This window comes from Sarcophilus harrisii, chromosome 2 (genome assembly GCF_902635505.1).
Source record: "Sarcophilus harrisii chromosome 2, mSarHar1.11, whole genome shotgun sequence".
In the NCBI taxonomy this organism is placed as follows: Eukaryota; Metazoa; Chordata; class Mammalia; order Dasyuromorphia; family Dasyuridae; genus Sarcophilus; species Sarcophilus harrisii.
The window spans coordinates 531916548-531942729 of record NC_045427.1 but is presented as its reverse complement, the minus strand read 5'-3'; the positions used below and the strand labels follow the sequence as shown (position 1 = coordinate 531942729).

General features: G+C 33.5%; 1 protein-coding gene across 2 annotated transcripts in view; it reads right to left on the bottom strand.

Annotated features, from left to right (window-relative positions):
• ADAMTS17 (ADAM metallopeptidase with thrombospondin type 1 motif 17) overlaps positions 1-26182 on the bottom strand; it is a 473015-nt gene that overhangs the window by 16004 nt on the left and 430829 nt on the right. For both annotated transcript variants that reach the window (XM_031955494.1, XM_031955493.1), the window contains 2 exons: positions 22475-22679; positions 9704-9856 (listed from right to left, as the gene is read on the bottom strand). In XM_031955494.1, coding sequence (XP_031811354.1) covers positions 9704-9856; positions 22475-22679 — 358 coding nt within the window. The remainder of the gene's footprint in view (positions 1-9703; positions 9857-22474; positions 22680-26182) is intronic.

The following is a 26182-nucleotide window of genomic DNA, read 5'->3' as shown; positions in this document are numbered from 1 at the left end:
GTCATGCTTAGATTGATAGTACACTGGACACTCATGGAGTTTTGTTTCTAATATTGATTGGTACAGAAGTTTAACATGCTCCATTTTCCTAATCTATATTGTGTCCCCTATTTTAGGCATTCTGGGGGTTCTCTGTTTCTGAAGCTCATCATATTGGTGCTGGACTTAGTGTAGACACCCATTTAGCTTTAGTTTTGTTACTGTGGCTCAGAACTTTTGAACTCAAGAAATCCCCAACTTCTTCCCACCCCCCCCACCCCAGTAGTCTAGCATTTGAGTATTTTCTTAATATTTTAACATAGGGAGAGAACATCAAATTGCAGTGTTGGTTACGAACGTATTTCCAACATCTAAGGTGTATTTTGCAAATTCTAATGAGGTAAAACTTCATTAAAGAAAGTTTGTTTGATATGTCAACAATAATGCTTAATATATAAGAGGAAATCCATGTCAAAATACTTGACATAGCTTCAGACCATGTCTTTTGAAAACAAAGAAAATTTATGAACTGATAAGATCCTATCTTTACCTACAGGAGAGAATATGTTTAGTTTTATTATTCATGCATCATTCCAAGAAGATCAGGAGAAGATTTCTATTTTCTTGCCCAGGTGTGCTGACTGTTTCTCTGAAATTCAGGACACAGGAAAAGCCCTAGGGTAGATTTTTAATTATAGCCTATGTGAAAACACAGATTCTCTACTGGAATAGGAAATTATCAATGGATAACATGAAATGTAGAATTCAATGTGCCCCTTAAAACAAATTTCCCTGTTTCAAAGTTCCTGGTCTTGTATAATGTGATAAGAGTGATGAATGATGTCTTTCAGAAATTATAGAAGAATGCTTTCTAGTGGGTGGGACAGGGAAGAAGATTGGAAGTAGGAAAATATGTGTGTGTGTGTTTTTTTTTTTTCATCTTTATCACTTTGACTGACTTCAGGTTACTAATTACATTAAAAAAAAGCTACAACAAGTTTTGAAAGTCTGATGTGACAGTTTTGCTTCAAGGTTAGCAGTCTAGTGATAAAGCATTTGGATCTAACATGGAAGAAATCAATAGGTGATCTGTTGTTTTGGTTGGTGTATGTTCCATGTGAATACTTTCTGCACTGCGTTCTTGCTACAAGGTTTTTGTTTTTTATTTTGCTAAATTCTAACTGAAGTCCTCCATTGTAGCTCTTCAGGACAGCTCTACTTTGTGGATTGCTTGAGTGTCTTGGAACTTTCTAGGATATGTTTGTATATTCTTAACTTACTTTAATTCTTTGTATATACAAAATCAACATATCTTGTTGGGAAAAATGTAGTTAACTAGTTATTTTTGCTAAATAATATCTAGCTACTCTTTTTATCATTTGCCTTTCACTCTGTGGGTTGGTTCAAAAAAGGCCAAAATCATGGCACACATAGATACGAATGAACTCTCCAGTAGTTTTCAAATCATGGATTTTATGTAGGCCAAACTCCTTGTGAATGCAATGGCAAATATTATTTCTAATCAGTGTAAGGTGTGAGATAGTAATGAAAAGTATTAGAGAACTGGAGCTAAGCAAAACAGAACTTTCCTTAAAATTGTGAGCCTTTGAGTACAGAGACTATAGTTTGCCTCTTTTTTTGTATCAACAATGCTTAACACAGTGTCTGGCACTTAATAAATATCTATTGGCTGGCTGAAGATAACTTATCTGGGTTTTACTTTAGTGCTTTTCTTTGCTGTCCCACACATGGTACAAAAACTCAGAAATACCCACCCAGCCTAGAGTATCTGCATTGGGAATAAGACAGAATCCATATATTCACAATAAAGGTTGCTCTCTCACACTTGGCCCTGCTGAACAAATGTAGTTCCCAGTGGGGTTGAAGTTGTGTATGTGTGGGGGGTTTGTATGAATGAACCTTTGATTTTAAAACTGAAGACTCTGGCTAATCTGAGCATTTTAGTACTAGCAATGATTTGGGGATTTACAAAGTCTTTTATCTCTGTAAGATTCAATTGCTTTTTGAATCATTAATAGGTAAGAATGAGACTCCTGAATTCTGATAGGATCTAATTAGCCTACAGCATCATTGTTAAATTCTTTTCCAGGATTCCAAAGTCCAAGAAAGCAGACTTATAAAAACATATCTAGTCTTGTTTCAAGCCAGTTTTTATCCACAGGCATATTTTCAAATGAATTTTACAAAAATGTAATGTGTCTCCATCAGTCTCATTTTACTGAGAGTAAAATGGAAATATCAAAAAATTATAGAAACTGGTCATGCATGTATTAGTCTCAATATCTCAAGTACACAATCTCTTTTTTCTCTTTTCAAACACTTGCAACTGTACTTTAAAAATAAATATTTCATGAATTGAACAAGTCAAAGATGGAATTTCTAACATACTTTGTTGGAGAATGATAATCAGCCTAGGAATATCTCTTATCTAAGAAATAAGAGGATTTATGAAATTGTAGTTTTTACTGCAGGGATACCTGGAGAAAGCAAAATCACTAAAAGCAAAAAGTTCAGAATGAAAAAGGAGATACAAATCTCCTTTTGTATTTGCTGTTAAGACAATTTAACAAAATATTTGTCATAAAGAAATGGCAAAATCAAAAAGGGACAGTTTCAGGGGAAACTGGAAAGACCTCTAATGAACTGATATAGAGTGAACTGAACAGAACTAGAAGAAGATCCAAATACTACATTATAATAAAAACCAGCTTTGAAAGACTTTAGAACTTTTATCAGTTCAATGAGGGTTCACAATTCCAAAGGAACCATTGTTGTCAAGGAGGTGATGGACTCAAAATGCAGAATGAAGCATGCATTTTTGGTTATGACCAATGAGAGGATTTGCTTTGCTTGAATATGTATATTGCTGTTTGGTTTTGCATTGTTATTTATTTTACTTTATTTTCTTGGTGGTTGTTCATTTGGCTTAGGGGAATGGGTAGGAGAAAAAATATTTGCTTATTAATTGAAAAAATAATAAAATAATATTTAAAATAAATAACTGAGAGAGGTTATGGCAGGGAAAGCGTGTCTTAGGAAGATTAAAAAAAGACACCTGTTCATTTTGCCTTACCACTGGGCAAGGCTGTTACTCACATATCAATAATAACCTGATACAGGCACTAAAAAAATCTATATGCTATACATAGCTACCCTAAGGTATAAATAATTTCTAGGCCCATAAAATCATGAGGATCCTGATGAAAAGTGAGAAGTCCTGTCTATTTTTGAATGATAAACCTCTGTATCCTCTTCATCTCAATAACCCCTTGACATCATCCCATAGACTCTGACAATGGGCTGGCCCTTCTTCTTACCAAGATCAGTTCCTCTACATTTGCCCTAGATCATATGTTTCTGTTTTCTTCAGCAGACTCCACCTTTAATTATATTTTCCTTCCTTCTCATTCTTTCCCCAACTCCACTGTATTGTCTAGCCACAAAAGATAATGGAAAAGCACTAACTCCTGGCTTTGTCACTAATTTGCTTGGTGAATATTGGACAAATCAATTAATCTCAATATGCCTCAGTCTCCTCAGCTGTAAAATGATGTTCTTAAGGACTCTTCCAGCCTTAAACTCATGACTTTAAGCTCATCACTGTAGCTTAAAACCTATTAAAATGGACCTTAAAATGCCAAAGAGGCTAGAAAATGCAACAACTTTAGGCCTTATCCAATGAGATTCTATTTCATCTTAAATATATGAATATATATATATATATATGTGTGTGTGTGTATGTATATATATATATATATATATATATATATGAAATTTTGTGTAGTTATTTTCAATTGTATCCAACTGTTTGTCATCCCATTTTGGATTTTGTTGGCAAGGATCCTGACATGTTTTGTTATTTCCTTCTCCAGCTCATTACAAAAGAGGAGCTGAGGCAATCAGGATACAGTGACTTGCCCAGGATGACACAGCTAATATAAATGTCTGAGGCCAAATTTGAACTCAGGAAAATAAGTCTTCCTGCCTTTGTATCTGGCACTCCATCTGCATTACCATTCAGCTGCTCATAAACTAGAAATAGAGTAACAAAAAAAGAATGAAAAGAGGAATCATTAAGGCATTTTTTAAAAATTCAGAGAAGAGAACCAAATGAAGGCCAGAAAGTATAAACAAGATAGTTATGAAAGTTATAAGCTGAATTTTTATTTAAAAGCAAGATGTAGGAAATATATCTAAAGTTTCATGTACAATCTTCTTTTTCTATTATCTTATGTGTATATAAATGTTCGTTTTATTTGGTGTTTTTGAGTTTAGAATAAAAATATGCTCTGAGACAGTTGGCAGCATCACAGAAATAGAAGATATAAGATTAAAACCACCTAAAGAAACTGAACAGTTATTTCCTCTCTTATCATTTGAAAATAAAGAACAAATCAATTCAGTAACTTATGGGATTTTCTGAGATAAAGTCTAGCACTGAAATAAGAAATAATAATCTCCCAAGGGGTCATGACTGCCCTAAAGATTATGAATCCTAAAGAATGGAAGGTATGGAGAACAACAGAGAAGTAAGGGATAACAAATGAAAGCAAATAGATTGGGTATATGATGCTTTGGATCATATGATTATGGCATCATTATTCTCAGTTTTGTTCCCTGCCGGGGTCATGGGGTCATCAAGTCATCACACCTATTGGAACTGCTGCCTGATGGAAATTCTACCTGGTAATGATATTTCCCAAATTTGGATGAACTTCAAATGTAACTATATAGAAAGGATTTGGAATCATTACTTCAGAAGTCAAATCATTGGGTTATTTGGAAGCAAAGGGGGCTCCTTTGGACCCTAGTAGTATTGTCTTGTAATATCAATAATTAGCCAAGATTTGTGTGTGAATGAGGAATTCATTAACTCAATCCTATCATCTCACTTAAAGTAATGACCTTAATCCAGGAATATCATCTATCACTGAATCTACTACTCAGTTGTTAAAACTACAGGTGAAAAAAGTCTGTAATCATTTTGAGAGTGAAAACTATTGGATGAAATGAAGTGATGCTATGCAGAAAGTATATTGGTATTGGCTGACGATACTCAATTATGTCTTGTGGGTTTGGCATAAAATAACAATTCAGTTCAGAACTAGAGCATTCCAATGTTTGGCCAGCCTAGTGGTGGAAACAGTTCCAGCCAAACCCCTGGAAAGGAATTATTTGTGGGTGGAAGAGGAGGTGAAGAGAGAACTTCTGACCACCTCCCATGCCCAACAAACCCCTTGAATATAACATAATCTCATGAACTTTGAAAGGTTGGATGATTTTGGACTTCCCATGGATGTAAGGCAGCTTTAGAAAAAAGACATACCTAAGGAAAACTATATTAGGGTCCCTCCCACAAAAGGGAAAAAGGAACTTCCAGGACCGGTGAATTACATTTTTTGCCACAAGGGCTGTATGTAGGTTTGATACCATTTTCTCCTGTACTCTGTGTATATTTATGGAAGCACACACCTCTTTTGGAGGTAGGGTTGTTTTGTATCAACTGTTTGTATTACACTAACTTAGTAAATTCCATTTCTCAAAGCTAATGATCTGGCTAGCTAATTGATATTAATTGATAATCAAATGAGGAGCACACCGATTGATGCTTTCAAACTTAATTCCATCACCTCACCTAATTCTATCACAAGAAAATTAACCTGCCACTATTTGTGGTCCTAACCTACCAATGTGAATGTGGATTGGGAGAATGAGCTTCAGAGCCTGTAATATATTTGAGTTTTACAACAGCTGGACAGCAAAAAATAATCAGGGAAATACAAAAGAAGGGATAGGTACTAAGTTAAGTGCTTGGGCACATAACAGATCTCTTAAATTTTAGAAGTCATCAATTTCTAATTTTTATTATAAGATGCAGATTCATTGTTATTGATATGTCTCTATTTCAGCATAGAAAGCACTTAATAAATGCCATTTGAATGAGTAATAATAACACAAATGACATTTTCATACTTTACATTTACTGGTGATTATTTTTTAAATACATCATTACAATCTGTAATGAAATACTCCAGCAAAACATTTTCTAGTATGAGGCTGTTTCTGGGATTCTGATAGTCACTAAGAGATATATGAGTGAGGTGATCAGCTGCTTTGCTTTCCCAATTATTATGTAAGCTCCTGGAAGTCAAAGGCTTTATTGCCTTTCTTTGTATTTCTAGTACTTAGCACAGAATCTGTCACACAGCATATGCTTAATCAATGCTTATAGATTTGATTAGAGTCTTTTAATGTTCAGAGATCCAGAGCTTTTTAAAAAAGGAAATGGTAGTAGTCTATTGATGCAAGAAATTTAATTGATGTGACTGCTATTCATTTATAACTACTTATATTCCACATATGTATTTGCTTTGAGTAGAATCAGGCTTCTTATTTCATCTATGTATCTATAGATGTTAATATATATGCATATATATACACACAGAACTTATATATAATATATTTAACATTTATGTATATCCATACAAATCGAATTCATTTATAACTACTGCTTATTCTATTACATTATCAATACACCTGACAGTTCAGGTTTGTTTGGAGTTTTTTTTTTTTTTTTTTTTTTTTTTTTGCAACAACCTTTATGTAATCTTGATTGTGACATTCTTTTCATTTTTTCAATGCTCTTCTCTCTTGTCCACGTGGGAACTAGGGTAACCTTTGGATCTCATGGCCGCTGACGTTGCTGTAGGGGGTTGTAGTAGCAGAGGATGTTGGCCAGACATGATGACACTATCATTTCTTTCTATGTCTACTACCACCAAAAGCAGAGGAAGCTAAAGTCAGACTTGGGCTTATGTCATTAGCTGGCCATCAACTTTTCTCATTTACATATATTTGAAGTATTCCATAACTGTGTATGTATTCTATGGTGAGCATACTCCTTATTGGTCAACTTAGAATCCTATTGGGAAATATTCAGTACTGAACAAGTATAACAGGTAAATTGACTTTTCTTTCTTATGCCCAATCAGTACATGCTGTTCTATTAAAATTCATACTTGGAAAATAGTAAGATTCTAAAAGACGTTATTTCACCCATTAGGTTTGTTTTGGCCATATCTCTGGGAAGTGCAGTCATGTAATGACCATTTCTTTAAAAAATTCTATGATATAAATTTTTGGCTCTAAATAAATATATACATACTTCATGTGGGCGGCTCCTAATGCATTTTCTTACATCAGTATCACCAGTTTTAGAAACATTTTGCTAGCTAAGGAAAGATAATCACAAATTATTTTTTACTAATTAAACTCTGAATAGGTGATGAAAATGCCTATTTTAACTAGATTGTAATCAGTAACAATGATAACTTTAGCCAAGTTTGGCAAAGTCATATTATGGGTCCGTGTCAGGTTGGTTGGGAGTATATGGTGAGATCCTTGGGTACAAGGAAGCCATTTCACTTTTGTTTATAGATTGGCACAGCTCTACTGATAAGGTTCAACAAATTTGGATAAGAATATCCCTGACAAATGTTAGTCTTTTCTGCCATTACAGTCAACAGTGTAAAAGGTTATATAGTATGAATTTTCAGTCATTTTTTTTCAGTTCTAGTTGTGACTTTTTGTGACCCTTTTTGTTTTGTTTTCTTGGGGAGGGGGATTCTGAAGTGATTTACCATTTCCTTCTCTAGCTCATTTTACAGATGAGGAAACTGAGACAAACATGGTTAAAGGATGTTCCCAGGGTCATATAACCAGTATGATTTAGAGTGATATAATACTTGTACTTTCCTACACATCTCCACCAGCTGACATTTTGTTTGCCACTGAAATAGACAATTCTGATTCCATCAGCTGGAAATGTTTTCTCCTTCATCTTAGCTTATTACTCTGACATATGGTATAATGGAAAAAAACACTGGTTTGTATTTAGAGGATTTGGATTCTAGTTTTGGCTCTGCTACTAAATGACTGTGGAGCCATATTGGGAAAACTTTTTTTTTTTCCCATTTTGAGTCTCAGTTTTCTCATTTTGTAAATGAGGGATTTAAGACAGATCATCTCTAAGGCTCCTTCCAGTTATAATTTCTGTTATGTGATCTATTTATTATATTCTAATTTGTATATCTTCCCGTTTCCCTCACATTAGAATATAAATCTTGTGAGTGGGCAAAAGTTATTATTCATTAAACTTTTTTATAGATGAGCAAAATGCAGCTTAGAGAATTGTCTGAAGTTGTACAAAGAGCAAGTAGTAGGATCAGGAGTAGAGCCATTTTCTTCTAGCTAGTTCAGTATTTCTTTTATATCATTTTGCCTGTTACATGGTAAGAATGTCTATTGTTCATAAAATATATTTTTCTTGAGAGAGACCTAAGAATGAAGTTTTTTATCCCAAGTAATATGTAAAATCTTAACTGTTATTAATATTAAAATTAAAATTATTTTTGTAATTAAGTACATGCTAAATTTGATTTAAATCATAACTAGGTCTTAACTAAAATTTTTTTTTGGTTCATATTTGTTTTCCAATGGGTTAGGGTTATTTTGCTCAGAATCTGCTGCAATAATCAATGAAATGAATTGCTATAGGTATGAATTTTGTTTAATTGGTGCAGTGTTAAATAAAAGCTGCACCTTAATAAGGATGAACAAAACAAGCAGAAAAATGGAAATCTTTTTATATTGAATGAAATTTAAATAAAAGATGTCAGTGTGCTTTGGGCATTTAGATTTTGACAAGGGCTGAAATAAAAGTAATTAAATAAGCCTAATCTTCTGAAATTATGAACACAGCTTCTAAACTGAACAATCTTAAGAAATTCAGAAAAGATTTTATCTTAACTGAGACAAACCCTTTTTTTCCTTACTGCATTCTTTTCAACACACAAAGCACTTTTTACCCTCCCTTTCTGTAACAAAGGATGGTACTGTTGGCATTCTGGCAGCAACTAAACAAATCCATTCTCATTCTGTGACTTCTGATTTTGGTAAAATTAACCACTACACCGGGCTGTTCTTACAGCCTGTGCATGCTTTCCTCCAGATTTTTTGCTATGAATTAATGTCATTTCTGATAACAAAGATGATGAAATCCCTTCTTTCCCACAGAGGCTTAGGACTGTTCTGTCTTGGAAGGAGAACAGGTTATATCTCTCCTGTTTTCTAATAGTATTTCTTCCCTCCTCATAACTCTACTCTCATCATCACAACTTCAATTACTCCCTTCTCTCTCTCCATTTTCTTGGCATTGACCTATAGTGTTCTAAGCAGTGAATAGGTTTGATTCATGTCCTACAGATTTCCTTACATGTCTAACTCAGCCAATTTTCACACACATTTATTAGCCTCTTGTGATGGCTTAGAAATTTAAGCCCACCTCTGTATATATCATGGCTTACAGCCGGTATTATACATGGGATGGCCAAATTGGCATTCTCAAATATCCAGCTTCATGTTTTGGGTTGTATTAAGTTTCTTTCTAATTCACATAAAGCAGTGAAATTCTTCTAGGGCGACTCACATGATGTTGTTAGACAGAGCTCTGTGGAGGAGGCAGGAACGCACTATAGCGGTGGTAGGGTCAAGAGCAGGTGCTAAGTTTGGAAAGAAATGCATTTTACTGGGTTGATGGAATTGCTTCATGGAATTAGGGACCCATTAAGTAAGCTGAGTTCTTGACCTCCAATTCCCTCATGCGGCTGGAGAGGGATTGTATTGCAAACATGGTTTCTGTTACCTTAGACCAGTCCCCTGTTTTCCATTCATAGCAGCCTGTGTAATCTTCACATTCTTCCTCTGCTTTTGGCCTTGTGGTTCGATCGCATTTTCCTTGAGAGTTGGTGCATGTCACTGTTCTCCTTTGTGTTCCTATTCCGCAGTCAGCAGAACACTGCAAAATACCATTTGGATATCACCATTACCACCTATGTTGTCTTTTCAATAACCTGGCACAGTCAACTCTCAATTGTTCAAGGGAGACTGTAAAATATATTTATATATTATATATAAAAATATATATTTATTATAAGGGACATATTTTACAGTCTATACATTATCCTTTCTCTTTAGTATTTATTTCCTGATTTATTTAGCTCAGAAATTTTACTAGAAAAAAATGAAAACAGATTCAATTCAAACTATTCAGTTGTGATGCTTGATACCCTGGAGAAAGGCTCTATTGAAATAAGAGGCTATGTCTAATGAGTGAGGAAAAAGTTTGTTTATAAATTAGTTGAGTCTTTATTTTTTCCCCTTACTATGAAGACTTAAGCAGAGGAGGCATGCAGAATCTGAATATTTGAGAATTTAAGATAATTCTAAATCTCCTTTACTCTTTATTTTTCAACTTTGTAACTCTTTGTTGTTAGAAATGGGCAGAAAAAATGATTGATTTGAACTCTTCTTTCTTTTATTTCTTTGTATAAGAATCAACAATGAAATGGCTCAGGCAGGCACCAGGTACTAGAAAGAAACACAGCATGCTGACAGCATATAAATTAGTCCAGCATCCTAGAGATATATTGTCTTAGGACTGAAAGGAATTTCTAGGAATCATCCAATCCATTTTTATACCCTCTTTGTAGGACTTCATTAATTTTATCTTATGTAATTACCATGTTTAAAGGTAATCAATATGTCAGATAAATAAAAAACATTAAGAGAGCTATAGGCACTACTTAGTTATTATTTCCCTTATCAACTTAGCTAAGTTGGGATTTATTGTATTAAAGCAGAATTGAGATCAGAAAAATTAAACTATTTCTCTGAGGAAACTGAAGTGATTAAGTGATGCTTGAAATAATACTAATTTGTAGAATCTTAGAATTGGAAGAAACCTTCCAAAACTCAAATGAAATCTTTTTGGTAGATGGCTATGCAACATCTATTTGAATATTGATAGTAAAGAATTCATCAATTAGTAAGGCAGCCCCATTACATTGTTGAATAATTCTAATTGTGCTGAAGTTGTTCTTTCTATTGAATAAATCTGACTCACTGTCACCTCTAATCAGTGGTTATAGTTTTACTCTCTGGAGTAGAATATGAAAGCCCTCATCCATATAAAAGATCTTTATGCTTCCACTAAGTTTTTCTCTTTTCTGGGTAAAATGTTCCCTATTTCCTTAACTTTCCTCATTTATTTTCTCAGCAGATATTTTCTGCGTATTTTTACATTTCTCATAGGATCTGATTTTTCTGATTTATAACTATCCCCTCTATTTTGAAAACTGCAGTTTTATATTTGGAAGATTACTTGTCTATATTCTCTTGATAAGTTTCCTAATCATGTTACCTCAGCAAAGACACATTACTTTAGGAATTCTAAGCTAGTATCCCTTGAGAAAATATACCATTTTAGAGAATACCAACAGCTCAGCACCAGATATATTTTTCAATCCCAGATGATTTCTAAAGAGTTGATAGAAGCCGAAGAGAGGCCACATGACCCAGTGTTATAAAACTTTTTTCAATAAAATGGAATCCAGCATAAAGTGGGTCCATCTTGGAGTTTTTATAAATTAGTCATTGAAATAACAAAATTATCACTGTTGGGTGGTGGTTTTAACATGAATCCCAAAGACAGCATTACAATGAAGTTCCAGGATAAACTTTTTCTCTTTAGTATATTGTTCACTCATGGTTTATAGGGGTGTTTCTTAACAAAGAGATGAGGTTGGCGTGAAATTTGAATGAACCATAAATTATCAGGTTATGAGATTTAACACTTCTAATGTCAAGTTCTAGACAGAAAATAGCAAAAGAAAAACTGACAGAGTAATACTGAATAAAAAGTGAAGATATGCTATGATGTCTTTGAGCCTGATGTCAGAAAGCACTGCATTACAGTGGGGGTGGGGAGAGACAAGAATGATACTAGGATGAGATATGATATATTAGTTGGACAAGACTCTGCTTGCTTGTTTAACTACCTTAAAAATAGTACCCAGACAATTCTGACCTGGTAACCTTGTTAAGAACATGACTGACAAGTGTTTATGAGTTGGCAAGCAAACAGAGATGCTTTTAAATATCTAACAGGAAACATGGTCTAGCAAAACTGGGAAGATTTCCATTTGATTTGCTGTGTGTTGATGATTATGGTGACCTCCTTAAAGAAGCCATGCCTCGGTAATTGAGAGAAAGATATAACTCCTGGATATGATGGACCAGATTCCCTTCATGGGTCATGAGGTTAGATTCTGTCATGTAGGCTTTTATAGCATATCTTAGCAAATCTCAGGGCATTTGGGTGGAATTTCATACTTTCATACTACCCAAAATTCTATCAGGTGATGTGGAAGATTTTTAAATGCTATATTAGTTCACAATGGTACTAACACTGAATTTTCTTACATTTTTCTATTCTTGATCAACTTACTCAAAAGTACTGGGAACTCTAATATTAATTTTCCTGAATTATGTTGAAAAACATCTAGATAGGGCGTGGGGTCAAAATGATGGATTAGAAACAGGAACTCAGCTGAATTCTCCCATATACCTCTCCAAACAACTTTAAATTACCTCCTCAAGTAATATTGGGTTGCATAATGCCAGCAAGAGCCCTTGGAGGTGGATACAACAGCAGCATTGAGATTTTCTAACCCACAAATGGTAAGGGCTACAGGCAACTAGTCAAAAAGAGATTACACTGGATTGTCACTGGATTCAGGATCCTGTTTTCTTTGGCTATATGGACATCTAGTGCTTGTGTCTGCTCACAGGGGAACAGGGAGCCAGGTTTCATTTCTAACAGAAAGAGGAGCACTAATGCTCATGGCTGCACTAGAGCAGGACCTACAAGATCAAGAGCAGTGCTAGCTCTTGTGACTAAGGGAAGCAAGATCCCTACATGGGTAAAGGCCCAGAGCACAGACCAGGGGAGCAATGAACATACCTCTTTGTAGATCATACTGCCTTAGAAGCACAGAAATAGTTCTGAAAATAACTGAATGAAAAACCTGAAGCTTGGAAACAGTTCCCTCTCCACAGTCAGAACTTAGATGGAGTAACACACACTCATTTGGGTATAGAAATCTATATTTATAAAGAAAGAGAAGAGGAAAGTGATATGAGAAGGAGGCCATACTGATAGGAGGAAGGTACTGATATGGAAGGAGGCCATATTGATTGGAGAAAGGAACTGATATGGAAGGTAGTGGTCAGAAATGAAAGACTTTTGAGGAAGGAAAGGGTAAAAGAGAGAAGAATAAATCAGGAAAAAATAAAATGGAGGGAAAATATAGTAATCAAAGGTATTAATATGAATAGGCTAAACTCACCCACAAAACAGAAGTGGATAACAGAATGAATTTAAAAAAATCAAAAATATGTTGTTTATAAGAAATACACTTGAAAAAGAGAGACACACAGTTAAAAATAATAGGTTGGAGCAGAATCTATTGTACTATAGCTGAGGTAAGAAAAGAAAAAAAAACATAGCAATCATGATCTCAGATAAAAATAAAAGTAAAAATAGATTTAATTAAAAGAGATAAGGAAAGAAACTATACTTTTACTAAAAGGTAGCATAGATAATGAAGTAATGTCAATACTAACTGTATAGGTACCAAATGACAAAGGATACACATTCTTAAAGGAAGAGTTAACTGAATTACAGAAGGAAATAGACAATAAAACTATACTAGTGAAAGTATACTTTCCCCTCTCAGAAGATATATTTAACCATACAATAAGAAAGTAAATAAAACCATGAATAGAATTTTAGAAAAGTTAGATATGACAGAACTCTGGAGCAAATTGGTCTAGAATGGAAAAGAGTATAACTTTTTCTTGAGTTGTACATGACATGTCACAAAAATTAACTATATATTAGACCATTAAAAATCTTATAAAGGCAAAAAAGAAAAACTATTAAAATGAATCCCTTTCAGACTATAATGCATTAAAATTACTTTCAATAAAGAGCCATGAAAGCATAGATTAAAAATGATTGTAAACTAAAAGATTCCTAAACAATAAGTAGGCCAAAGAGCAAATCATAAAAACAATCAATAATTTCATTAAAGAGAATAAGACAACAAATCAAAATTCATTGGATGTAGCCAAAGCAGTACTTAGGAGAAATTTTATTTCTCTTAATGAGTACATCAGTTAAAAAGGGAGAGAAACCAGATCAATGAATTAGGCAACTAAAAAAATTTAAAGTTTCTAATTAAACAATAAAATGGAAATCCTGAAACTCAAAGGAGAGATTAATAAAATTCACAATTAATAAAATCATTGAACTAGTCAATAAAACTAGGATCTAGTTTTATGGGAGGAAACCTCAATAAAATATATGTCATAGGTTAATTTGATTTAAAGAAGAAAACCAAATTGCTCATATCAAAAATAAAAAGGCTGAATGCACTTCGAGTGAAGAGGAAATTAAAGCAATTATTAGAAGTTATTTTGCTAAATCAGTAGAACTGATGATCTAAGTGAAATGGATGAATATTTACAAAAATATAAATTGCTGGGATTAACAGAAGAGGAAATAGGTTACTTAAATTGCTCTATCCAAGAAAAAGAAATTGAATCAGTCATAAAGGAAAGCCCTATGAAAAACCTCTCAGACCAGATGCATTTACAATGAATACTCCCAAATTTAAGGAAGAATTAATTCCAATACTATATAAATTATTTGGGAAAAATAACAAAGAAGTCCTGTCATATAACTTTTACAAAACCAATAAATTGTGGATACCTGAACCAAGAAGAGCAAAAACAAAGAAGAAAACTATAGGCCAATTTCTCCAATGCATAATAAGGCAAAAATTTTAAATAAAATGCTAATAAGGCTATTATATAGCAATATATCACAAAGAATATACACTTTAAGCATGTTGGCTTTATACCAGAAATGCAGGGTTATAATGACAATTCTAACTAAATTAATTTATATGTTCATTGCCATACTTAAAAAACTACCCAAATTTTGTTTTATAGAGCTAGAAAAAAATAATAACAAAATTCATCTGGAAAAGCACAAAAATTCAAGAATCTCGAGGGAATTTTAAAAAATGTATAGGAATGTAGCCTAGCAATACCAGAATTCAAACAATATTACAAAGCTGTAATCATCAAAACAATATTGGCTAAGAAATAGTGTGATAGATGAATCAGTGGAATAGATTAGATACATAAGACACAGTAATAAATGATTTAAATAATGTAGTGTTTGATAAACCTAAAGACTCAAGTTTTTTTAGTAAGAACTCACTATCTGACAAAAATTTCTGGGAAAACTGGCAAACAATTTGGCAGAAACTTAGACCAAATCACAGTGTATACTAAGATGAGGTCAAAACGAATACGTGATTAGGAACAAAGGGTGATTTAAACAAATTGGAAAAGGATGGAAATTTTTACCTATCACATCTAAGGATAAAGTAAAAGTGTATGACCTAACAAGAAATAGCAATATTGGATGTAAAATGAGTAACTTTGATTAGATTATAGTCTTCCTATATTAAAAAGATTCTGCACAAACAAAACCAATAGAGCCACTGTTGTAAACTAATCCAACCATTCTGGAGAGCAATTTGGAACTATGCTTAAAGCACCATAGAACTGTGCATATCCATCAAACCAGCAATATCATCACCGGATTCATATCTCAAAGACTGATGAGAAAGAAAACAGTAACTATATGTACAAAATTATTTATAGCAGCTCTTTTTGTGGTGGCAAAGAATTGGAAATTTAGGGGATACCCCTCAATTAGGGAATGACTGAAGAAGTTATAGCATCTGATTATGATAAATACTATTGTGGTATAAGAAATCATGAGCTGGAGGCTTTGCTAAGAATGTAGGAAGACTTATATGAACTGATGCAATGTGAAGCGAGGAGATGCTCAATTATGAATGATTTACCTATTCTCAGCAATACAATGATATAAAATTTTAAAGAACTTATGAAAAATGTTATCTACCTCCAGAGAAGGAACTGATAAAGTGTGATTACAAGACAAAATGTACCCCTTTTTAAAATTTTGTTTTTAATTTACTTTTGTTCTGTTTTCTTTTGCAACAAGATTAAATATGGAACTGTTTTATATGAGTACACATATAGCATTCATATCAAATTACTTGCCTTTTCAAAGAGAGAGGGAGGGAGAGAATTTGGAACTCAAAATTTAACAAAAATGATCAAAATTTTTCATGTAACTGAAGAAAAAAGAAAAATCTATAAGACTTCTGTATTTACTAAAACATTTAGTTGGAAGGTAGGCTCTAGCTATATAGAACAATTCCATAGGAAATAGGAGGTTTTTTTGTAATAAAAGTTTTACCTGCAGACTTGAGTTTTTTTAAAAAGATTATTTTCTTGTGAAATCATCTTCTGCCTCTATTTTGAGAGACACTTGTTACTTCTGACTAAATTACTCAATGGGCATTTATATGCCATACATCTGAGATAGTTGATGGGCTACAAAATGAAAGTGAAAGTTGTTTTCTTTTAAGGAGTTTATATTCTATTAGGTGGGGCTATGGAAACAACATCTATAAGACTGTCTTCTTCAAATTGTGTGAATGCATTGTTTTGTTGGGTAAGACACAAGCAGTGAGAGGGATAAAGAGTTTATGTGGAAGTCCTTTAAAGAGAGTTTTGAAGGAAAAAAGAAATTTTAAGAAGCATGGAGGAGATTAGGGAAAAATTTAAGGTATAACTAAGACCCCCTGAAAGGACAGAGGCAGGAGATGCCATTTGGAACATGTGTAAAGACTGCAGCTCAGCCGTAGAACACAGAAAGGGGAGCACTATTATATTATATGGCTTTAAAAAGCGAAACAAAAGTATTTACATTTGATTCTTAAGGGCACTGGGATTTCTTTAGAATTCATTAAATAGGGAGGGACGTGAGTAGATCTTTACTTAGGGCAGCTGTAAGAAGATGAATTGGAATGGGGTGAGTCATGAGGCAAAGAGATCAATTAAGAGGCTGTTATAGTTCAAGAGATAATGAAGATTTGGATTATGGTGGTGGCCACTAGGAGCTGCTATGGATGTAAAAATGATGTCTTAGCAACTGACTGTATATGTGAGGAAAAGAGAGTAGAAATTATAAAATAATAATAATAATAAAAACAAACTTGAATGTTAAGGGAGATAGTTGTGCAAAGAACAGAAATAAAAATAAGGAAATTTGGTCGAAGGCTGGTTCAAGGAATAAGAGAAGTTTTAATTTGGACATGGTGAATTTGAGATGCCTACAGGTTTAATAAGTAGTTAGGGGTTACACTATTACTCAGGAAAAATACTAAGAATCTACATCTGTATCTATAAGATTTCTATATATCAGAGTCATCTATATAGAAATGATCACATACATAAAGATTGAATGATTATTAGAGAAACGAGATCATTGTGGAGGAAGCCTTCAAGTGAAGATGGGAGAGGATAGGATCAAGCAGGGAACTTGGCCTTGGCAAGAAAAAATGCCTCCTCTCCATCAGAGATTGAAAAGAAGGGAAAATGGTGATGCTAAAGTGGCTTTGAGATGTAGAGAAGGAGGAGAAAATGAACTCATAATGAATGTCTTAAAGAAAGTCTTTGTTCTCAACTGAGTGAGGGAAAGAATGAAGTAGAAGGCTTCCAAATCTCTTGATTTGGAACAACTTTTATAGTGAGTGATAGAGAACTGATTAAGGAGTAGTAAATATAAATTGCCTTGCCATGGTGAGGGCCCAGCTGAGATTAGCTAATATAAATTTGCAGAAGATCCTATCAGTTCAATGATATGATATCCTCTGGTTCTATTCAGCAGCTGATAAATAGGAGCAGAACTGCTGGATGGTGGGAGTGATCCAGGGTTCTGGTTTGGAAGATGAAAACACTGACTATATAAGGAGGGGGGAAGTGTTTTGAGAGTAGAGGACAGTGTAGACTTAAACTGGTTAAGTACAGGGTGAACATGAAGAAGTCAGAGAAAGGTAACGTACTGGGAGAATACCGAGGAATTAGAGGTATTGGTGAAGATGAAAAATAGTTTAAGAATAGTTAAGGCAAAGGGAGAAGCAGATTGATGTGATAGGAGCTTAATGTGTTGATTAAAGATGACTCATTCTTATTCCATCATATTTTCTGCAATAAGCTAAGATGCTTGTAAAGTCAAACTCTGTATCTGACATCAGGTGCGTGTTTGATTTGGTGTGTGCGCCAGTGTTAAAAACACCACAGAATGAAAATTACTAGTTCTCCCTAGACTTAGTGAAAGAAGGTATAATCAAAAAGTATGGGCAGGGAGGGGAATCTTAGACCAAGCTATATTCAATAAATCCCTACTCTGACATTTATGGGCTGTGTGATTGTGAACAGTTTTTCAGCTGTGAAATGAAGGTACTTGCATAATCACACCCCCTGGGCTATGAGGAAAGAGCTTTGTGAACTTTTAAAGTGCTATGTAAGTATGAGCTTTTATTAAGTAAAAAATACCATAAAGAGGCACTCAGAAGGCTTCCTCTGATAGGCCATCACCCAGGTTCTTTATAAAGAAAAACACTATGACTATTTTCCCTCTGTTTTCTTATACACAATGAATAGGGCACTAGAGAGGAATTATTGTCTCTTTTTTCTTTGTTTATTTCTTGTATGGGTTTAGATAAAGAAAACTAAGTACCATCAGCATATATCTATTATTTTTTATTTTTATTTTTTAATTTTTTAAAAAAATTAAAGCTTTTTAATTTTCAAAAGATATACATGGATAATTTTTCAACATCAACCCTTGCAAAACCTTGTGTTCAGATTTCCCCCTCTCCCCACCCCTTCCTCTAGACAGCAAGTAATCCAATATATGTTAAACATGGTAAAAATGTTAAATCCAGTATGCATACATATTTATACAATTATCTTGCCATCAGCTTATATCTAATAAAGAAAACAACCCTTACAGTCAAATAGGAGAGAGTTAAAGCCACTGGCTGCAAAAGGATTTTGTAAATCTTGTGAAATAGAAATCTGGTTTTTCATCAGAAGTTAAGGGGGAAGTGGAAAAAAAGCATTCCAAACAAACCAGGATTAGAGCATGAGTGAAATAAACATTAGTGAGAGGCACCAAGTTGTACCTAAATAATTGCACAACTGTAATTGTGAATATTTTCCAAATGTTGCACTCTTTATGCATTTTTTTATTTTTAGCTTTTTAATGAGCAATTAGATTCAGTTAAAAAAAAAGCATGAGTAGACTATATTTGAATCACAGACAACTAAGGTGCTACTACTTAGCTGATGATAGCATAGCTTATATTTCAAAATATCTAGGTAGATGTTGAATTTGCAGAACCAAACAAATGTTTTACTTTATTCTTCTTCTTAAAATACCATGATGAGTTACTTTCAAATTAAAAGGAAATTGGGGGATATATTCATGGAATAGAGTAAGAATTTTGCACACTGGAAAAGTTTTGCTTTGGTCTCAAACTCATCTACTGAATAATCAGAAAAGGGTCACCTTTTGCAAATTCTTTTCTGTCCTTTCGTTCATTAAAAATGGGCTGAGTACTTTTTTTTATCCAAAATAATTCCAACTGTTTGGCAAAAAAAAAAAGGAACTTTCAAAATATTTTCCACACTGAAGACTGTCTTGGATTTAGCTTTTTTGAAAAAAAGAAGTACTTTTGATGGAGGAGTAGAGTTTGCACTTTATTCAACTATTTTTTTGTTTTGTAGCCAAAAAATCAAAATCATTAATGTAAAGTGTGGCTTTTGAATAAAATATAACCAATGATAAAATGGTATTTCCAGAATCAGTATTCAGAGTTTAAACTTAAGGCTTAATTGATCTCTTTCCAGGACTTTTTTTTAAATAGCCATACAATTTGTAGTTCTGACTTACACATAGAGAAGCTGACCCTCCTAACATCAACTTGCTGCAATATAAAAATAGTGCCATAGAACATAAGAAAAATCTTCTAAACCAATTTTCTCAGAGTGATTTTCTACAAGAGTTTATATACATAAGGAAAACAGGAATCAAATATCAACTCTTTTAAAGGATCAAACTTCTTTGCAGTTCAAAAGGAATCTCAAATGTTTGAGCTACAAGGACCTTAAGAATACTTCTTCAGAGTTTCTTAACTCATTTTGTGTCATGAATTCAGCAAAGTGATGAAATCTCTTAGAATAATGTCTTTAAATGTCTAAAACAAAATGTCTTAAGTTCACAACAGAAAGCATTTATATTAAAATTCAAGTCCATAGGCCCCTTTCCCCTACCAGGTCAAGAGTTTTTATTTCATTTCAATACTCTCATTTTATAGATGGGAAGACTTAGCCTCAAAGAGAGTAACATAATTTGCCCAAGATACCAGAAACTGGACTAAAACTCCAACATAAAAATTTCCAGGTTATTTCCTTTGTAATCAGGCAACAACCATTTATTAAACACTTAATATTTCTTAGGCATGATGCTAAGCATTGGAGGAGATAATAAACAACATGTAGCATAACACAGAATATAATAACTGTATAATAACATGACAGCTAACACCATGGGCCCCAGATTATTTCAAGTATTAAACTCTTAAGAGCTGTAATGATAAAGGAAGAGAAGAATGAAGAATTAAGTAGATTTGAAATAATAAAGATATTTCTTTTAATATCATTGGACAGATCCTTAACATTCTGTCTACATTTATTGAGTTCCTAGAAGGTACTTGGTATATAATTTTAGGTTCTTGAATTTCTTTCTTGAGGTCACTCCTCTGTATTAGAATTAGATAATATTCTTGGATTGGTTACCAATCATCTTCAGCAACTGATAATATCTTTCATGTGTTCTGTACCACAAGAATGAGAGATGTCCCTTACATAGGGACATAGAAATGTCCCTAGAACCACAGAAATATTGTAAAACTTATAGAATTGTCAATAATGAAGTGCCTTGTAATCTTTAGAAAGTAATAACAATACAGAATATTTTTTACTTGGATAGAGAGTGATGTCAGATTTTAAATTATTATCAAGAAGGATAAAACCTAAGGAAAGTTTAAGTTGAAGTGACGACATAATTTTCAGCATTTAGGACTTGCCTGAGATTCTTTATTTTCACAATTGCTTGTTTCTAAAACCTTTTATTTTTAGTCTGTATTAGAAAAAAGCCTATAAAAATTGTCTGTAGAGTTAAAGATTCTCTTCCAATGACAAAAGAGTAATTCAATCTTGAAAATCTTTAATTTGTTAGTTCTATGTATGACACAGTGGCAGTGAGGTGTCATAGTGGATAGAGTGCCAGGCCTGTAGTTGGAAAAGACCTGAGTTCAAATCTGATCTTAGATATGTGCTAGTTGTGTGATCCTGGGTAAGTAACTAAACTTTGTTTGTTTTAGTTTCCTCTTCCATTAAAGCAGCTGGAAAAGGAAATGGCAAAATCATTTCAGTATCTTTGCCAAGAAAATCCTAAATAAAGTCACCAAGAGTTGGACGCAATTGAAATGACTGATCAAGAATAACATGCCTGAGATGTAAAGTACAAGAGATAATAGAGGGTGAAGAGATTTATATTTTGGGTAAAGACTAGAATGCTAAATAGTTGAGATTCCACTCTGTTCAGATCTATTACCCAATGATAATAGCTTTTTATTTTCAAAATACATGGAAATTTCAACATTCACCCTTGCAAAACCTTATATTAAATTTTCCCTCTCACTTTCTCCCATCTTCTTACCCCAGATAGCAAGTAATCCAATATGTTAAACATGTATAGTTCTTCTAAACATATTTTCACATTTATCATGCTACATAAGAAAAATGAGATCAAAAAGGAAAAAAGTGAGGCAGGAAAAAAAAAGCAAGCAAATGACAACAAAAGAGGTGAAAAATCTATGTTGTGATCCATATTCAGTTCTCACAGTCCTCTCTCTGAGTGTAGGTTGCTCTCTCCATCACAAGTCTATTGGAATTGGCCTGAATTAGCTCATTGATGAAAAGAGATCCATCACAGCTCATGATCACATAGTCTTGTTATTGTTGTGTACATTGTTTTCCTGGTTCTGCTCATTTCACTTAGCCTCAGTTCACATAAGTCTCCTCAGACTTTTCTGGAATCATCCTGCTGATGGTTTCTTATAGAACAATAATATCCATAACATTCATATACCATAACGTATTCAGCTATTCTCCAACTGTTGAGCATCCACTCAGTTTCTAGTACCTTGCCACCACAAAAAGGGGCTGCTACAAACATTTTTGTACATGTGGGTCCTTTTCCCTTTTTTATGATCTCTTTAGGATTAGACCCAGACTGCCAGATCAAAGGGTATGCACAATTTCGATAGCCCTTTGGACATAGTTCTAAAATTGTTCTCCAGAATGGTTGGATCAGTTCACAACTCCACCAACTATGTATTAATGTCCCAGTTTTCCCACATCCTCTCCAACATTTATCATTATCTTTTCCTGTCATCTTATATTGCCCAATTTTTAATTCAATCAGGATATTGTGCTTACCAGACAAAACTAGTTAGGTTTATTACTTTAATTAAAGGTGTCAAATACCTACCTTTGACCACTCTGATGCCTCCCAGATAGAAAGGCAGTCACGGCCTTCACAACTTTGAACTGTTGTTGGTTTGTGGCTGAGGCAATAAAGATCACGGGTGTTAACATAGGTACCATTCTGCAACTGATAAACACAAGTCACCTCCCGGTGCTGAATTCCCTTCTCGCAGGTTGCTGAGCAGGGACTCCAGTGCCCTGTCATCCACCTGCACAGAGAAAAAGAAAAAGATTATGGATTACAAAGTTTGCTCTGGGGTCCTTTCATACACAATTGAAAGCAGTATGGGGAAATGGATATAGTAAATGCAAATTGGCTCTAAGGTTTTCTCTAGACATGGTCCTTGGTGAGGTTGAATTGATCAGGTCTTTAGAATTTTATGAATTTGCCCCCTTTCCTAATATTTCCTTGAACAAAATTTTGGCACTCTTTCATAACTTCTGGGAGACCTGGAGGGATGGAAATAGAAGAGGTGAACTAGGAATAAGCAACTTGGTGAGTCAAATGCCCTGAATTTAATCCCTGTGTAGATCTATAAATGACCTTATAGGCTATCTAGTCCAGATCTCCTGATTAATACAGGAATCCTTGTCATAATTTCTTGACAGATCATCACTTGCTTGCATATTTCTAATGATGGGAAGCTCCTCTAGTTTGCAAGGTGGCCCATTTTCTTTTTGGATGTCTCTAACTTTAATCACAGTTTTCTTCAAATTGAGACAAAATTTTATCTCCTATAACTTTCTTCTATTTCTGTCTTAGATCATTTGGGATAAGAAATGAACTTACCATTTGACTAATTTAGGGAATTCACACATGAGGCTTTTTCCTCTATCAATAATATAGGTTGTTATTTTCAAATGACTTGATCATGGGCACAGTCAGTAGGTATCACAGGGAGAATTTGAACCTAGGACTTCCTGGCTTTGATGATGCCACATTGTCTTTCCTTTGATTCAGTACATTAATAAATGTACTCTCTGCTTCATGTGATAGCCCTCAAATAGACATTAGATGCTTTCTCTTTTGTTCTCTATTCTTCAGTATTGCTCACAGTTCCTTTGACTGCAGATCCCAAAATCTGAATCAGAAGGGATCACAGAAGCCTTTTAGTCAAATTCATTACCACAGAGGGATAATCTTTACAATACACTGAAAAAATTGTTATCTCTTTGTGTGAAGACTTGGGAGTCCAAGAAATTCAGTTTACTCTGAGATAGCTCTAAATGTCAGCAAGTTTATAACTACCACTCTGAAATTTCTCCCCATCATTCCTTGTTTGGTCCTCTTCCAAATAGAAATATCTAATACCACTTCAAATCCTTCGAATATAATAATAATAATCCTTCAAATATTTGATCACTATGAAATTAATAATTTCATTGCCAGAAATCATTATGTTCCCACCCTAGTAGATTTTTTAAAAAAAGTCTTTTTTCTAAGCTAAACATTTAAATATATTCAACTGAATCTTGGAAGGTATGGTGTCAAGGTTCTTCATCTTTCTAGTGATCCTTTTCAGAATGCTCTTCAATTTATCAATGTCCTTCCTTTAAAAAATGGTACCCAGCACTCTAGATATATTCTTGATAGAGTATATCAGAATTATCATTCCCCTTATTTTGTACTTTTTGCCTCTCTTAATACAGCTCTCTAGAGCATTAGTTTTTTTTTTTTTTTTTTTTTTTTTTTTTGGCTATCATGTCTTATATTGCGCTTGCAGTCCACTAAGCCCTCCAGATATTTATATTTCAAATTACTTTAAATTACATAAAGTCTAATCCACTTGTGGAAAATGGAAAACTATGCCTAGGACTATTCCTTGCCAAAAAAAATGAAGCACTGAGTAAATGAAAATTTTTGAAGAAGTCAAAGGATGATAAGTGCTTACTTGTGCTTAAATTGTACAAAGCAAAACATTTTGGATGTAGATAAAAACAGCATGTTGAGCAATAATGGAGGATACAGAAAAACAGAAAGGATCTAATACAGGTTAATAAGAAAGACATTGAAAAGGAAACAGTAAGACAGAATTATATAGTATCAGGAGACCTTGAGGGCTTGGAGCTGTTAAAGCAATAAACAAAGTTCTTAGAATAGCCAAGAAGTGAAAGGAAGAATGTTTCTTGAAACAAAAATTGAAAAAAGGGGGAGAAAAGTACTTGGAATTGTAGAATTTTAGAGTTGTGAGTAATCATAGAAGTTGTCTAGTCCAGTTCCTTTATTTTACAAATAAGGAAACTGATGCCCATCCAAAGGGGTGATATGATTTGCCTAATTGAGATCATATAGAATTAAGACCCTGAAAGATAATTGAAAAGTGAAGTTTATCACCTTAAAGTTTCCAGAACCATATTAAGTTTTGTGAATACATATCTGTAGAGAGAAAGTTATTTTCCATAATTTTCAAATTCAGGAAATTTTTTGAAAAGCACTAAAATATTACATTGCAGAAGAAATGTATTTTAGTCCTAAATTCAATACTTTATTATTTTTAGCAGAAATAATATCAATTGTTTCTTACATGACATAATTGCAAAGTTCCTCTTAAATTTTGGTACATAGAATAGGGTACAATAGTGTTATATCTATGATCTGATCAGTACAGAGCATGTAGTGAAACACTATTAACCTACCTTAATACTGCAGATATTCTTCCATAATATAGTCTAAGATTATATTTTGTTTAACAGCCATTACCAGACTTACAATTTTGTGGTTAACTAAAATATCTACAGGTCTATTTTTCCTACGTGACTTGTGGTCAAGATGTATCCTCGCTAGTTTGTATTTGTACAATTGACTTTTTGAATCTATATGACAAGACCTTATATTTATAACTATTAAATTTAATTTTGTTGGGCTTTGCACATAATTTCAAGCTATTGAGACAAATTTTTAAAATGTGAGTTTAATTGACTAGAACTTTGAATACAAAAGACAGCATTCAGGAAGGTAAATAGTAAGAGAAATTTATTTCTACTTAAACTATAGATTAGGAGAACCAGAAAGTTGGTATTTTGTAATCTGTTATTATAACAAATTTGTCCCAAGCATGAAAAAATAGATTTCTTGGCTAAAGGATACATATAAAATGGGGTACTGGAAAACAAAATTTAATTTCATGGGCTCTGCATGTTATCGTTTCATCTACAAAAACAATTTAAAATTTTTAGGAGTTAAATTCATCTACCTTGAGATAGTTTTATTTTCCATAGCCAGCACTTGGTACATTCCGAGAAAAAAAAATCTTTGGACTTTCAGGTATCAGGTTATCATCATCATCATGATTATTAATAATTATTATTACTGTCATTTCACAGTTATAAAGTATAGTACCTTTACTCTTGTGAGGTGGGGTTTTACATCGTATGACATGATGGAAAATAATCCTCCCATCATTGCTTCCTGACTTCCAGTAAGGAACTTTTAATCCTTTATAATTTCCCCCATCTTTACTGCCCATAACCTCATAAAGGAATAGTATGTAGCCAAAAACATTTGTAGATATATGTTAAACCTATTTATGGCTATGCTCACTAACTGGGCTAATCTCTGCCAATTCTGCTCTAATATAACCTACTGGAACTATGAATAGGAACTATTTCTGCATTCCTCTCTTTGAACTCCAGAAAAACAAGTCTTTTTTTTTTTTTTTGAGATTGTTTTAAGCTCTGCAATTGCTTCACAATAGCCACACACATTTAACAA